At 46.2% G+C, this 14,798-nt stretch overlaps 1 protein-coding gene across 5 annotated transcripts in view; it reads left to right on the top strand.

Annotated features, from left to right (window-relative positions):
- The window catches only part of ZFYVE1 (zinc finger FYVE-type containing 1), a 55,013-nt gene extending 46,503 nt beyond the window's left edge, over positions 1–8,510 (top strand). For 4 of the 5 annotated variants that reach the window (XM_003408744.4, XM_023546342.2, XM_023546345.2 and 1 more), the window contains 7 exons: positions 518–626; positions 1,173–1,270; positions 1,361–1,478; positions 3,243–3,413; positions 4,314–4,494; positions 5,083–5,196; positions 6,790–8,510. In XM_003408744.4, coding sequence (XP_003408792.2) covers positions 518–626; positions 1,173–1,270; positions 1,361–1,478; positions 3,243–3,413; positions 4,314–4,494; positions 5,083–5,196; positions 6,790–7,022 — 1,024 coding nt within the window. In that variant the 3' untranslated portion in view covers positions 7,023–8,510. Of the gene's footprint in view, positions 1–517; positions 627–1,172; positions 1,271–1,360; positions 1,479–3,242; positions 3,414–4,313; positions 4,495–5,082; positions 5,197–5,668; positions 5,959–6,789 lie in introns of those variants that run through there. The other variant, XM_023546343.2, reaches the window with a different exon arrangement.
- The last annotated feature ends 6,288 nt before the right edge of the window (positions 8,511–14,798 follow it).

Raw genomic sequence — 14,798 nt, 5'->3', positions numbered from 1 at the left:
ATCTGTGTTTTTGAGTTGTCAGGATAGCAGAGCTCACTGTTCGTTTGGAAAGTTTTCTTGTTCAGCTTGAGCCTGCCCTTAATGCATTGCCAAATTTTTGAGGTTGGTTTTTTATTTGCATTTTGGCAGCCTGTTCTGGTGAAACTTGCCATTTCATTCCTATTTAGGTTTTTGGTTTCGTGTCTTGTCAAGTCGTTGGTGTCTTCTGGCTCCTCCATTTCTGCAGAGAATGGCTTAAGAGTGCCAGGTAGTTTTTGCAGGAAGAGATTTTTCCTTTTGCCCTTTCTCTTCGTACAGGGTAATAGTTGCCCTGCCTCTAGTGCTGCTGATTGCAAGGGAAGCAGACAGGCACGTGGGTTTCCGAGATGAACCGGCACTCTCTGTGCTCAGCATCTAGGGCCCCATTAATAACCAAGGTCTGGTTTCAGCCCTGTGCCTGGCTCAAGGTCAAACTCTCCTGCGTCAGTGGCATTGGCTCCTTTAACTGCCTCACTGTTAGCTTTTCGACTTCTCTCAGGGCTGGGTGTAAGAACAGCATGAACCATGGGAAGGAAGGAGTGCCTCATGAAGCCAAGAGCCGCTGCAGATACTCCCACCAGTATGACAACCGAGTTTACACCTGCAAGGTGAGTGCTTCCGTCTCTCCCTGCTCCAGTGACTGGCTTGCTGGTCTCTCCTTTTGGAAAGACTGGTTTGCAGCTGCCATTTCCTGTATCCCAAAGTATGTGATGTTCAACTTGAACTCTCTGGAACTTCCTCTCTAACCAAAAGAACTCTAATGTCTTTGTTGCCGGGGCCCCTTTGTTTATAATATTTTAAAGCTTATTTTCTCCTCATTCTGCTGAGCTTTTATGTAAGGGTCATGTACACTGACTGTTCATTCTTCTTAAGGGCAGAAGTGCTCTTCAGGAAACTAGTTTTGATTGATTTCTCCCGTCTATGACAGGTATATAATTTAGGGCCCAGGTTTTGGGCCCGGGATGGGCACACACTCAGTAGATTGACATTCAGGACACTGGCTTCTTTAGAGACTTTGTCTTGATGTGCTACACTTGGGACCTGTAAACCCTCAGCCGGTGTGATTTGCAGGGTGGGGGGCGGAACAGAGGCTATGCAGAGGCCCTGGGGCCTGGTGTGCGTCTAAGAAGCTCGCAGAGTGCTCCATGTTTCAGGCCTGCTATGAGAGAGGCAAGGAAGTCAGCGTAGTGCCCAAAACATCTGCTTCTACCGACTCCCCCTGGATGGGTCTCGCAAAATATGCCTGGTCTGGGTAAGTTTAACTGATGTGGCTAAAGGTTTTGGGTGTGTTTGTCTCCCCAGTTACTGGCTGGCTGACAGTGTTTATTTGCCTTTCTTGTAGGTATGTGATCGAATGTCCTAACTGTGGTGTGGTGTATCGGAGTCGGCAGTACTGGTTTGGGAACCAGGACCCTGTGGACACAGTGGTGCGGACAGAGATCGTGCATGTGTGGCCTGGAGTAAGAACTGTTTTATTTACTTCTTTCTTTTCTGTCTCTCCGTTATTTATGTATGTGGAAAAGTGGAGCTTGTTTAGAATTAAAGTTAACTATGAATTTCAATTTATTAGTGGTTTGGGAAGGCATATCTTTGTTTTAGACCTGTAATTACTTTCAGTTCTTCTTGCATAAAAGAAGCACAGCTTTAAAATAGTTTTACTGCATTGGCAAATAAAACTTCATTTTTCCATGTTCTCCTTACTCATTTTCCATATTCACATGTATTTTTATAGATGCAATTATAATTTACATGTGTGTTTTCTTTCCACGTTGCTTCCACTTTTCACGATTCTTAGTTTTAGTGATGGTCTAATATTCTATCTATAGGGTCGCTCGCTATGAGTCAGAATCGACTCAATGGCAATGTTTTTTTTTTTAATGTTACAGTGCTATAGTTTGACTCCCATTCCTTTCTTTTTGGACATTTATATTCTATGTAATTTCTTATATCAAAGAAAGTGCAACAGTGACCATCTTCATGTAAGCAGGCCTTTTATTTGTTGTGGGAAATTTTCTTAAAGTATATTCAAAGAAGTAGGCTTACTGTAACCCATTACTATTTTTTAATTAGACTTTTGAATCCCAGATGTCATAAAAACAAATCTGCTTATGAGGCAGTGATTCGGTGCCTACATTCTGAATTAAACCACTGTTTACATTTGGGATTATCCATAAATCACAACAAATCCAAAACCTATTCTCCTCATGGAAAAAAGACAAGCAGTTTTCTCTGAGGAAGTTACTGTGTTATTCCCCTTGCTGGGTGATTCTAAAGCCACTGGTCAGCTTAACAGGCCGACTTACAGACCCATCCACCTTTACTTTGAGCCTTCTTGGGCCTTATGGGTACTGTAAAGCTGAAGATTTCTTAATGTTCTTTATTCCTCTTCTTTGCAGTTGAATACCCAGGCTTACAGAAGTTTGTCACTGCAATGTGATCTCATTTCTGGAGCCCACCCTCTTGGCATGATGGCCCAGGGCCATCCTGTCCTACGGATTTAATGTGGCTTTGAACTAGTGTAACTTTCTCACTAGGCTTTTGTGATCGATACCTGTTATTTTTTGATCAGTGTTATTTTCTCTGTAAGTTATCATATTTATGGTAACAGTAATTCCCTAGTTTACATTTAGGCTGCTTTCCTCAGAGTACTTGGGATTAGAGGAATATAGACTCCTCCCTTGCCACCTGTGCATGCATTCATTCATTCATTATCTCTCACCTGATATCGAGTACTGTGTGCCCAGAGCTGAACTAAAGACTTTACGAAAATAGATTATTGTTCTCTGAGAGTTCACAGTCTAGTGGGGAGTCAGATACCTAAATAGATATTGCACTTACTCAGTGGAAACAGGATTCCTGGAGATATTTGCATATTAGAGGAACTGAGAGGAAGGACTCCTAACCCAGCCTGGAGTACTGGGTTTCCTGGAGGAAGTACCGTCTTTACATGGGTATTTCCTGTATCATATATTTTACTTCACGGGCAAAGTAATTCCTGAATTGAATAGTTGTGCTCGAAGTCTTATAGTCACCTCTAAAGGGAATAAATCAGCAATGACTGGCAGGGTGATACTACCTGGAAGCCAGAGGAATTTCTGCTCCGTCCCTAGTCTTCTTGGCCAGGGGGTTTGTGGTTCTGAGTCAGCTGTGGTGAGTGTGCAACTCACTAGGACCTCCCGCCCTCCTTCCTTTCACTCCCTTCACTCAGAGCGTTTTAATTTCAGACCGATGCATTTCTAAAGGACAACAACAATGCCGCACAGCGCCTGTTGGACGGGATGAACTTCATGGCTCAGTCAGTGTCCGAGCTTAGCATCGGGCCCACCAAGGCTGTGACTTCTTGGCTGACAGACCAGATTGCCCCTGCCTATTGGAAACCCAACTCCCAGATTTTGGTATGGTATGGCAGGGTGCCCCTGACATCCTTGGTGCGGCCCTCCCTGCTTGTGCTGCTTTGTCCTGGTGCTACCCTTGTTCTGTGAGGGAGGAGAATTTTCCCCAGTAAAACTGGCTTCCAGGTTATTGGGAGGGGTGGGATGCATTAAGGCAGCCAGTTTCCTCTGTGCCTACTGATTTCCCTTTGTGTGATTTTGTTGTGGTGGGTTTTAGTTTGCTGTGAGAGCTGATGGATATTGGTCAGATGTCCAAGGCCATGAGGCCTCATGGAGGAAAAGAGACCTTTAGAGGTCATTTAGGCTTGTCTGCGGCCTGATACATAAATCTTCTCTACAGTAGCCTCAGCAAAGGAGCACCCAGCTTTGGTCCGAACACAGAAACACTTTGTGATGAGAAACTTGCTCCTCAGCAGGCTCCTTTTTCACTCTTAGATAACTGTTATTACTGGAAAGTTTTTCTCCTTATTGAGCTAAAACCTACCTCCCTTAGTTTCTAGGTATTTCACACTGGAATACCGGCCTCCAGCTGGTAACTCCTTCAGGGGGAGTTACTCCAGCTTCTCAGTGGCTCTTTTAAGAAGCCATGTAAGAAATGAATTCTCGTTGCTGTTTTGGCTAGAATTAGCACAGTCTCTTCGGGGAACCCTGTGACTCAGCCAGTCCTTAAGAACAAATTCGAGGTGCCTGTCTGGGCACTTACAGGAAAAAAATGATAATCACAGGTGTGCTTCTGTGGGGGCATTGCATGTTTCTGGAGGTCGTAGGTCCCCTCTGTTTGGCTTGTTGGGGTTCTGCAGTCCAGGATGGTCCCATGGTCTTGCCCCCCGGGTCTTGTTAACTTTCTCAGCTGAGCAGACAAGAATGATAACCTGCCTCTATTTTGTCTTGGGGTTGGAACAGAGCTGCAACAAGTGTGCGACATCATTTAAAGATAATGACACGAAGCACCACTGCCGGGCCTGTGGGGAGGGCTTCTGTGACAGCTGTTCATCCAAGACCCGGCCAGTGCCCGAGCGAGGCTGGGGCCCTGCGCCTGTGCGTGTGTGTGACAACTGCTACGAAGCCAGGAATGTCCATTTAGGTAACATGGGGCCTGTGAGGTATGAGGGGCGTGTGGGGAGAGCCTCTCTCCTTGGTACTGGGCATTGGGAACTGGACTCCCAATTTCCCCACCCCTGTTCCTAACCACATTATTATCTGAGAGCAATTGCTTCCCTGGCCTTGGCCAGTCATTCTCTAAGCTCTTTGTTAAAAAGAGTGTTGTGGGTTTTTTTCTCAGGGAGTTTGAACTTGTCCTGCACTGAAAGCTGCAGAAGTGCTTCTGAGGGACGGAAACAAACACATAGCATTTGAGTTCTGAAAAGGTAACAATGTTTACCAGAGATAGCTCCAAGTGAGTCTTCTCCCTGGAGAAGGTTCTCGTCAGTGCTTCCAGGACTTTTATGAAATAGGTCTAGTGGGTTGCAGGTAAAAGACTAACAGATGTCATCTAATTTTGGAGTCTAGGCCGACCTGACCCACCGCCCATACCCTTGCAGTCATGTGCACGACGGCACATCAGTACCCTGGGAGAAGAGCCAGAAGCGCTCTGCTGGTTGCTCTTGGAGTTTTTGTTTCTAGTGGGAGCTGATTAAGTGGTGATGGCTTTTTCTTTCTCATTTGTCCACAGATGTTGCTGAGGCACAGGCAGACGATGAAGGTGGAACACTGATTGCTCGGAAGGTGGGCGAAGCCGTGCAGAACACTCTGGGAGCTGTGGTGACAGCCATTGACATACCACTAGGTGGGCCTTGCAGTGCTGCTCTTGGTATAGTGCATATGGGGTGGGGGGTTTTGGAATTCCCTGGGTTATCATTCCGTCAGAGGCTTGTTGACCTAAATTGAAACGGACAGCAAGGAATCAATTAAAAATGTGCACTTGCTTCTGCTGAATACCTTGGTGGTTTCATGTTGATTCCTGGAGACCATCCTATTATACCAGCTATTGTTCTGTAACATACTACCTAAAATGCAGAAGCTTAAAACAACCATTTTATCATGTCTCTGGTAGTTAAGAAAGGATAGGGAATGTAATAGTTTGGGGAAAGGAATAATTTATTCTGCCCCAAATGGCATTGCCTGGAGTTGCTACATGATATTTTAGTATGACAGCTGGACTGATCTTGAGGGCCCAAGCTGGCCTCACTTACATCCTGGGTACTTTGGCCAGGTCGGCTGAAAGAGTGGACTCAGTAGAGCCCCTCCCCTCTCCACAGACTCTCGGGGCCTCGCTCACATGGTCTGTCCTATGGCAGTTGGACTTCTTACACGGTGGCCCAAGAGGTAATGTTCTAAGAGACAGGAAGTTGGAGTGGTCAGTCTCTTAAGGCTTGGGCCAGAAACTGGCACAGAGTCACTTCTCTAGTCTATTGCAGTGACCAAGCCTGTCTGGATTCAAAGAAGGGGACACACACCCCTCTTCTCAATGGAGCAGTGTCAAAAGAATTTGTGACTATCTTTCATCTGCCACACCAGCCAAGCTATAAGTTAGGATTTAAGATAGCTACTCAGCTCTGGATGGTGAGGGGGTAATTGCAACTAGGATGTGGGGAGGGGGGGAGTATATGAAGGACTTGGGCAGGGTTGGCCAAACCTGGGGTAATTTGGCCCTTTGTAGGGGAGACATGCAGACTCCTGCATAGGTGGTGGTGAAAACTGCTTAGAGCCAGTGTAGTCCTTGTGGCTCACAAAATGAGCAGATGATGAGCTTTAGACTTAAGGGTATAGGAACAGATGGATTTGCCCAGGCTTGAAGCTCAGGCCGCAGCTACCCTCGGGTAACTGGGAAGGGCAGGGGCTGCCCTTGGCACAGATAGCCTGCCAGTTGCTGCTCGCCAAGTGCAGCACTTACTTCCTGAGCACTTCCCAGGTGTCAGGCCCGATTACAGTGTAGTACACATGGCATTTCTTGTAATCCTCGTAAGAGCTCTTGAAGTTGGGTTGTTAAAGGTGAGTAAGCCAGGTCCCTCAGAAGTGAAGTAACCTCTCTTAGTCATATAAGTCATATAGCTGCTAATTAACTCGTGCTGAGTGGAACTGGGTTTTGAATGAAGGTACGTCTGAATCCAGTGGCTTTTAATGCAGCAGTACTTGCGGATCACCTGGAGAGCTTGGTAGATACATAAATATCAATGCCTGGGCCCAGCCCCGATGCTTCTGATCTGGATGGCATGAGATGAAAGCTGGGCATGTGTATTTCTTTTCAAAGCTCCTTGGCCGTTCTCTGTGCAGTTGGGTTTGAGAACCAGTGAAATATCTGAGGATGCCTCTTGCCAGGTGGGACTCAGGGCATTGGGTTGTGTGTGTGCCGACTCTCATCATTCCTACTCTGCTGCAGGTCTGGTAAAGGACGCGGCCAGGCCGGCGTACTGGGTGCCTGACCACGAGATCCTGCACTGCCACAGCTGCCGGAAGGAGTTCAGCATCAAGCTTTCCAAGCACCACTGCCGGGCCTGTGGACAAGGCTTCTGTGACGAGTGCTCCCATGACCGCCGGGCTGTCCCCTCTCGTGGCTGGGACCATCCTGTCCGAGTCTGCTTTAACTGCAATAAAAAGCCTGGTGACCTTTAACCCCAGCTCCCTCTCCAAGTCCTTCACAATTCCTTAGGTTCTCAGGGTTAGAAACAGAAGTCTCGTCGGGGTAGGCCCTCTTCCTGGTCACCTGTCGAGGTGTGTGCCCTCTCCTCTGTTCATCCTGGAGCCACTTTCCCTCTGAGGAGGGGCGTGGAGCAGATGGCGAAGCTGGGGTGAGCCTGGCGGCTGGCCCAGGGACATGAACCCCTCAGGGCAGGCGACTGAGGAGCTCATAGCAAAGGGGAATGAACCTGAATCTGTTGCAGTTATTTCACTTAAAAATAATAAATATATATATATATATACCCTTATATACCTACGAAAGAAGCCTGGAGTATATTCAGGCTGCCTTAGGCTGCGAAGACTCCTCACAGCCCGTGCCCAACACAGGGCTAGGCTGGCACTGGCAGCAGGTCTTCCCCACAGAGCTGAGCCAGGTCCAAAGTCTCTGCATTGCTAATCACCTTTTGCTCTTCTCTCTGAGTCTCAGAAGCCTTTTTTTCCCTTGCCTTTTCCCTTTATGACTCTCAGCTGCCTGGTGAAGTGAGCTTCTCAGGTACTTCCTGCTTGGAACAGCCTGAGGGGAAGTCTACATGACCCCTCAGGGGAGGCTCATCCCAATTCTTGGCCCAAGGGTGTTTCAGTCAGAGACCACCTAACATAGTGTGCAGGTCACCAGGGTGGGTGGAGGGTGAGGGGTAGGGTCCTCAGTCCTGAGAAGTCAAAATGCAGGTAATATGATATCCCCTGTACCTGGGGAGAATGCGGAAGGAAGGGGCCTTTCCCTGCAGCGGCTCCTGCTTGTGACCACTTCTGTGTGTCCCCCACTAGGCTTTTCTAAATGGTGGGCACCCTGCTTTTAAATTAAAGCGCCTGCTACCCTCTTTGCTCCAGCCCCCTCGATCCGCTTCTGGGTGTCGCGTTAGGGCTTTTATTGCTTGTTTCCAAGTATCTTTAATTCTTTGTTCCCAGACACACAGGACCCCTCTAGGTATTATTGGAGGGGTGATTGTGAGAAATCTTCCAGGGAAACAGAGCACAGAATGGACTGTTAGTTTTGTTTGTTTTTTTAAGTATATAAATGATTCAACAGATCATAAAGAAAAAAATTCTCTCTTCAGCCCTTGCAAGAGAAGTCAAACGAACTTTTGTTTCTCATCAAGAGATTGGACATCCATATCTATTGTGACTGGAAAGAGACTGTCGTGCTGAAATCCTGTCATCATGCCGGATTTCATCTTCAATGGCCAAAAATGGAGAATTAAAAGCTACATAGCTCTTGACTGAACGGGGTGGGTGGGCTGAGCGTATGGGAGGTTCGTGGGTGGTCACTCTGGCGTGGGTATCAGTGTGACGTGAGCCCTGCAGTGTGTTGGTCCTTCTCAGACCTGCTCCCTTACTGCCTTCTGTGGCCCAGTGATTGAGGCCCTACTCTAGAACTGTGTATTATCAAATTTGCCATTATAAAGGAATCTTCATGCTGAATATGGACTGTGCTGACTTTCTCCTCTAATTCCATCAGTGAATTTGCTCACTCTGGCCTTCCAGTTGATGAGCAGGTAGCTTGGTGGCTTTGAGAGCAGAAGCCATGCAAGACACATTTCTAGGGTGATAATATCTTACCTGTAAATACCTCAGTACATGACTTCAAACAAACAACAAAAAAAACCTAACCAATACCACAAAATCATTGTAATGGGGTAGATTTTTAATCTCACCGTGACAGGCCGTTTCCCCTGGCTTTTAGATAGAGTGTATGCCCAGATCAGTTTGCTAACTGTAATTCTAGCTTGTGTGTCCGATCTTCCCAAATCTGGCTGCGGGGGACTGGATCGTTTTGGGGTGGAGGCATGGGTAGCAGCACAGCAGAGCTCCCTCCGCTGGCCCCAGTAGAGGGCTGGTGTCGGTCGCGGCACAGCTCGGTGGCGGCAGCTGATTAGCACCTCGGGTCCCCAAGGTTTCACGCTGGCAGCTATTTTATTACCGTCTGTGGGTGGAATCCTTCCGTACAGAACATACTAGGTACTACTCCTGATTTTTAACTTCTGGGTTGAAAATACCTATTGCTAATGTCTATCACGGAAAACAACTTTTTTCTCCCTCTTTATCTGGCACTCCTCTTTCCATTTTCCCTCCCCTGCTTTGTCTGTTCAACTGCCATCATTAACTGTTGCCTCATTCTCTGTGGTCTTTGTCCCTTGTCTCTTTGTCCCTTCCCTTCCTTGCCTCATTTCCTTTTCCCTCATCCTTGTTTCCTGTCTCTATCCCTTTTCGCCCTTGTCTTTATTTTTGGGAGAGAGGGGCACGATGGGAGGGTTTGGGGAGAAGAGGTGAATGGTAGTGGCTCACGTTAGACCTGGACATTTGTCGTTGCGCAGGGCTCCCCTGAGCATGCGTGTCTGCCTGGTGGTGGGTAGTGACATTTCTGGTTTAAGGCTTTTTTCTCATAGGAATAATGCAGAAAAGTCTTCCAAATTTTCTTCCTTGCACTCCTCAGACCAGCTAGGGAAAGGAAGGGTACCCGGTGTCCATTAGTAAGAGGTTCTCCTTTCTTCTATTCACATCTGATCCCAGCCCCAACTAAATATGGAGTGAAACCAAGCTACATGAAAGGTGAAGCCAAAGGCTTAAAAAAGTCCATCAAACTATTACACATACAGTTTAGCTTGATTAACTTTCTCAAACTGAACACCATTTAACTGACCAGCACCCAGCTCGAGACAGAACATGACCAGATCACAGGAGTAACCACTACCTTGACATCTATCAGCGTAGATTAGTGCCCTCTGTATGCATGCAAGCTACCTAAAGGCTTTTTAACTTTCTGGTTTAAAGGCTTACGTGTGAGTGGATCCCTCCTATGTATTGTCGAACATGTCCCTGAGGACTAGAGGTTACAGCTGGACAACTAAGCGTCTCCTAAGCAACGAGACCCAGTGGAATCCTTACTATATCCCTTGGGTTTAGCTCTGCTACTTTATTTGGGAACTGGAAAAGAGAACCACTTTTTATGTGCTTGGTATATGCCAGGGACTGTGCTAAGAGCTTTATATGGTTGATGGCTAATCCTCATAACCACACTGGAAGGTAGGTAAAGAACAATGTTCAAATTTTATGGGTGAAGATGCTGGTTCAGGGAGGTTCCAAAGCCCAGGGTTCCCTGGCAAGTGAGATGCGAAGCTGTTGAGTCCAGCAGGCCTGGCTGGCTCTAGAGTGAGGGAGTCTGCCCTCTTCACCTTCAAACTGGCACTGGCATTGCACTCCAGAGCCGCCTCCCTTTTCCTCCCCATGCATGGGTTGTGAATTCTTTGGCATTTCCAGATAAAGTCAGTATCTTCCCCTTTAGAAGAAAGTTTAAATCAGGGTACCCGCTGATGGCACAATGGTTAAGTGCTTTGGCTGCTAACTGAAAGACTGGTGGTTTGAACCCACCCAGCGGTAAAGATTATAGCCTAGAAAACCCTATGGGGCAGTTCTCTGTCACACGGGGTCATTATGAGTTAAAATCAACTTGATGGTACCAAAAAAGCACAACTATTGGGAGGGCTTCATTTTACATCTAATAATTTCTGTTGTCCTCAGACGTTCTCATGGCCAGACAGTGATACTTTTCTTTCACCTAAGAGAAACGGGGAAGCTGGTTTAGAGATCCAAGTTGGTCCAGCCTGTAACACAAGCGCTAAGCTTCCAATTGTCAAATTTGGATCTAACAGCAGTTTTGCAACCACATTTGCATTTTCAGTTTCAGAACCACCATCATTTAGGGGGAGAAGATTGAACCCACAATGGTAGCCTATAACTCTTGTCGTCATTAATGGAATTAGCTTTAGTTACTGTATAAAATCTGAAGTCTACCTTCTAGCTGCTTAATTTTCCCCTTCACACAAAGTGAAATTTTATTTCTGTACGTAGGAGACTCACAAACTTGTGAGCCCTAAAGCCCACATGGAGTTAGAGAATCTGTAATTTAGTATTATGTTCATGTGACCAGAGCCATCTTTAAAATACCATTTGTAGCATGTCATATGCTTGGTGGAGTCTATGTTAATGTGCTAATACAGAGTACTTCTGAGCGATTTCATCCACTGCCATGGTTTCAACTGTCCCCTTATACTGATGAAACGGAAATCTCTAACTCTAGCCTTAATCTCTCTCCAAGGCGCTGGCCCCTTCCCTGTACAGCCCCCTCTGATGCCTGTAAGATACTGTAATTCAAACAGCCTAAGTGGATTTCCCAGTCACCCTGTCCCTCAGTTCTGGCTGCACTGGACTACTGGCAGCATTTGTACCTGCGTGGCTTTGCTCAGATTATAGCCTCTGCAGAAAACACCTTTTGCTCTCGGAACAGCTGCTTTTGTTCAAATGAAGCCAGGACTGCAAGTGGGTGGGGGGTAGAAGCAACCAGAGCAACGTGAGCTAAGATAGGACACCCAATCCAGAAGTCCTCTGTAGGAGACAGAGGCAGCTAGTCTTAAGGGAAAAAACGGGAAACCACATTGAAATGAAGCCAAGGCTCTGCCACTTATAAGCAGATTTATTAGTGGAAGACTCTGAGCAAATCATAACTTTCTTGAAATTTATCTTCTTGATAAATTGGAGGTACCGTTACCTACTTCCTAAAGTTATTAGAATCAAAAAGAAGTAATGCTGGCAGAAACTGCTCATTCAACAATCCAAGTGTCTACTTGTGTCAAGTGCTGGGGAAGCTAAGCTTCCTGGAGGAAGTGTCTTTCAAGCTGAAGCTTAAAAGTTGCAATTTTACAGATGAAACAGTGGAGGACCGCTCAAGCAGAAGCCCAGATGAAGCTAACAGTATGTACAAGAGAAACCTGAAACATTTGTGCCCAGGGAGCCCCAGGTAGGAGACAGAGATAGGGGAACAGAATAGAGGGGTATACATGATCAAATCACAAAAGGCCATATATTCTACTCTGAGGCATAGGAAGCCATGGAAAGCCGGAATCTTATAAGATTATTCTTATGGCAATGGTAGGGCCCAAACCAAACCTAAACACACTGCTGTCAATTTCAACTCATAGCAACCCTATAGGACAGAGTGGAACTGTCCCACCGGGTTTCCTAGGCTCTGAATCTTTACGGAAGCAGACTGCCACATCTTTCTCCCACAGAGCCGCTGGTGGATTCAAACTGCTGACCTTTTGGTTGGAAGCCAAGTGCTTAACCACTGTACCACCAGGACTCCCTCAATGGCAGATAAGAGGGGACAAACTTAGAGTGGAACCTGAGGCTTTTACCAACATATATAAATGGAGAAATGGAAGAAACTTGAGGCTGAAATCATTTTTGGGAGATACGTTGAAGATTTAGACCATGGCAGACTTAAGGTTGACAAGTGAGGGATGACTTGGGCTCACTCAAATGACAGTTCTAGGGACCTTTATTGGGGAACACTGAAGGGCTGCCAGTGCCCTCCAGAACATGTTGGGCCACCTGAATTATACAGGGTGAGTACACTGCACTGTGGAGTGTTAGAGGTGTTTATCTGTGGGCATTTTTGTAACAGGTACGTGACACTGTTCTCATCTATGTATTCAGAAAGCTCCAAGTCAAGCAAATGCTGGGCCAATCAGCCGAGGTATATGGAACAGCCCAGTGGTGCTGCCACCGTCGCCTGCTCATCCTCCACCCGTCACTGTCACCTGGGGAAGAGTATAAAACGTCCAAAGACCTGCAGGGGAAAAATGCTTCAAGACTGTGTAAACGTATCAACCTTTATGACACTGCTTATTCTACAACTTCTTAGCCAGGTTTAGCTACATTTCATACAACCTAGACCAAACATTAGGCTTCTAACTGGTAATCAAGAACGAACTGCTGCCAAGTTCAGAGATTTAGAAGAACCTTTTTTTTTTTTTTTTTTAAGATTAAGGGAAATCTACAATGCTTCATTTTACAACTGTATTTAAGTAAGAAACTTGGTCTATGGCAGTTGGAAAAAGGCGTCAAGAAGGTATGTACGGGTAGGGCTACAAATGTCAGAATTTATCTTGCACTTTCTTGAGTGGTCAGACTGTTTGAGGAGAGACTTGGACCATGTAGCCGCCACAGGCTCTCAGCTCCAGCTAAATTCCCAGTGCAGAACTGTGGGAAAAGCTCTGCCTCAGATGTCCAAGAGCAGTGACTAAATTGCAGATCCCAGAATGAAATGAACTTTTATGTTCTATTGTGCTCAGAATCTGATGGCGGACAAAAGTATGGGTCAACGTTAGGGTCATGGCCCAGGCTGTGTGTGTGGATACTGCTTTTGGGGAGTGGCATGTCACTGCAAAGTTAATCCAAAGGACCCTGCCGAGAAAGTGTAGAGGTACACCATGTAATTCTGTTCTTTCTTCCTCGGGGACTGTTACGTGCAAGTCAGCATGTCGGGGTTGCAGGGATACAGGGACAAAATCTAAACAAACACAGGAGAACTCTGGCTATTAACAAGCTTCTTGCCCCCGGTGAGAGCCAGAAAAACTCATTTACCTGGTGATTAAATATCATGAAATACTAGTAGTAACATGTTCATACTCACCAAGCCCCCCAATTTCTCCACAGCAGCAGCTGTGATACACAGGTCAATTATTTGGTCAGCAGAATGGAGACGCATGAAGGTCGAGAATGTGATCTCAAGTATTCTGAGTGCAAGCCCCAGCTCTACACTTAACAGCTCTCCGATCTAAGGCAAGTCAATTAATGTCTCTGCGCCCTGGTTCCTAATTTGTAAACTGATGCTAATAGTATTATATTACTACAAATGTCCTGGGTTGTTATAAGGATCAAATCAGATAATCTGGTGGAAAGTTCTTTATCAGATATACGAGATACCAAAGATACATATAGCCCATCTATTAGATAACCAACCTGATACTCTTCTCATCTTTTTGTGTGTGTGTGGTGTTCTGTACATTAAGTTGTATTAGCATTCTGGCAGGAAAGAGATTAACACTCAAAGAGGGTAAACGAAGAGCGTTTAACTGGTGAAGCATCCCAGAGCTAGCAGCAGTGAAGTGCAATTACCAGCTGTAGGTCTGAAGGCACAAAGGGAGAGAATAGGTATTGGAATCTAAGGAAAAGCTGTTCTGATAGAAATTGCAGCATTAGGACCACCCTGACGGGGAACAACAGAGTCCCTGATGGAAGAGGAGAAAAGTGGGATGCAGAACTCAAATTCTAGTAAAAAGACCAGACTTAATGGTCTGAGACTGGAGGAACCCCAGAAGACATGGCCCCCAGACTATTAACCCAGAACTAAAACCATTCCCGAAGCCATCTCCTCAGACAAATAGAGGGGACTATGAGACATAAAATGATACTTGTGAAGACTGTGCTTCTTAGTTCAAGCAGATACATGAGACTAAATAGGCAGCTCCTGTCCAGAGGTGAGATGAGAAGGCAGAAAGGGACAGGAACTGGTTGAATGGACACAGGAAATCCAAGGTGCAAAGAAGGAGTGTGCTGCCACACTATAGGGAGAGCAACTAGGGTCACATGACAATGTGTGTATAAATTTGTGTATGAGAAACTAACTCGAGATGTAAACTTTCACGTAAAATACAATTAAAAAAAAAAAAAAAAAGAAATGGCAGCATTAGGTCAAGGAATGCAGCCACATGACCCAGGAGGAAGGGAGCCAGAGAACTCAGAATCCCACCTCACTCTTCTGCCAGGACTTCCCACTGGCCGAACCCAGCTGGTAGCCAAGGGCCAGAGAGCCCACCAGTGAGGTCCATGTGGCTCGGCCTCCTGGGGCACAGAGCATGGTACAGAAGG

The sequence above is a fragment of the Loxodonta africana genome, chromosome 10 (genome assembly GCF_030014295.1).
Source record: "Loxodonta africana isolate mLoxAfr1 chromosome 10, mLoxAfr1.hap2, whole genome shotgun sequence".
Taxonomy (NCBI): domain Eukaryota; kingdom Metazoa; phylum Chordata; class Mammalia; order Proboscidea; family Elephantidae; genus Loxodonta; species Loxodonta africana.
The sequence above is the reverse complement of the archived record's forward strand: the minus strand, read 5'-3'. Positions and strand labels throughout refer to the sequence as shown.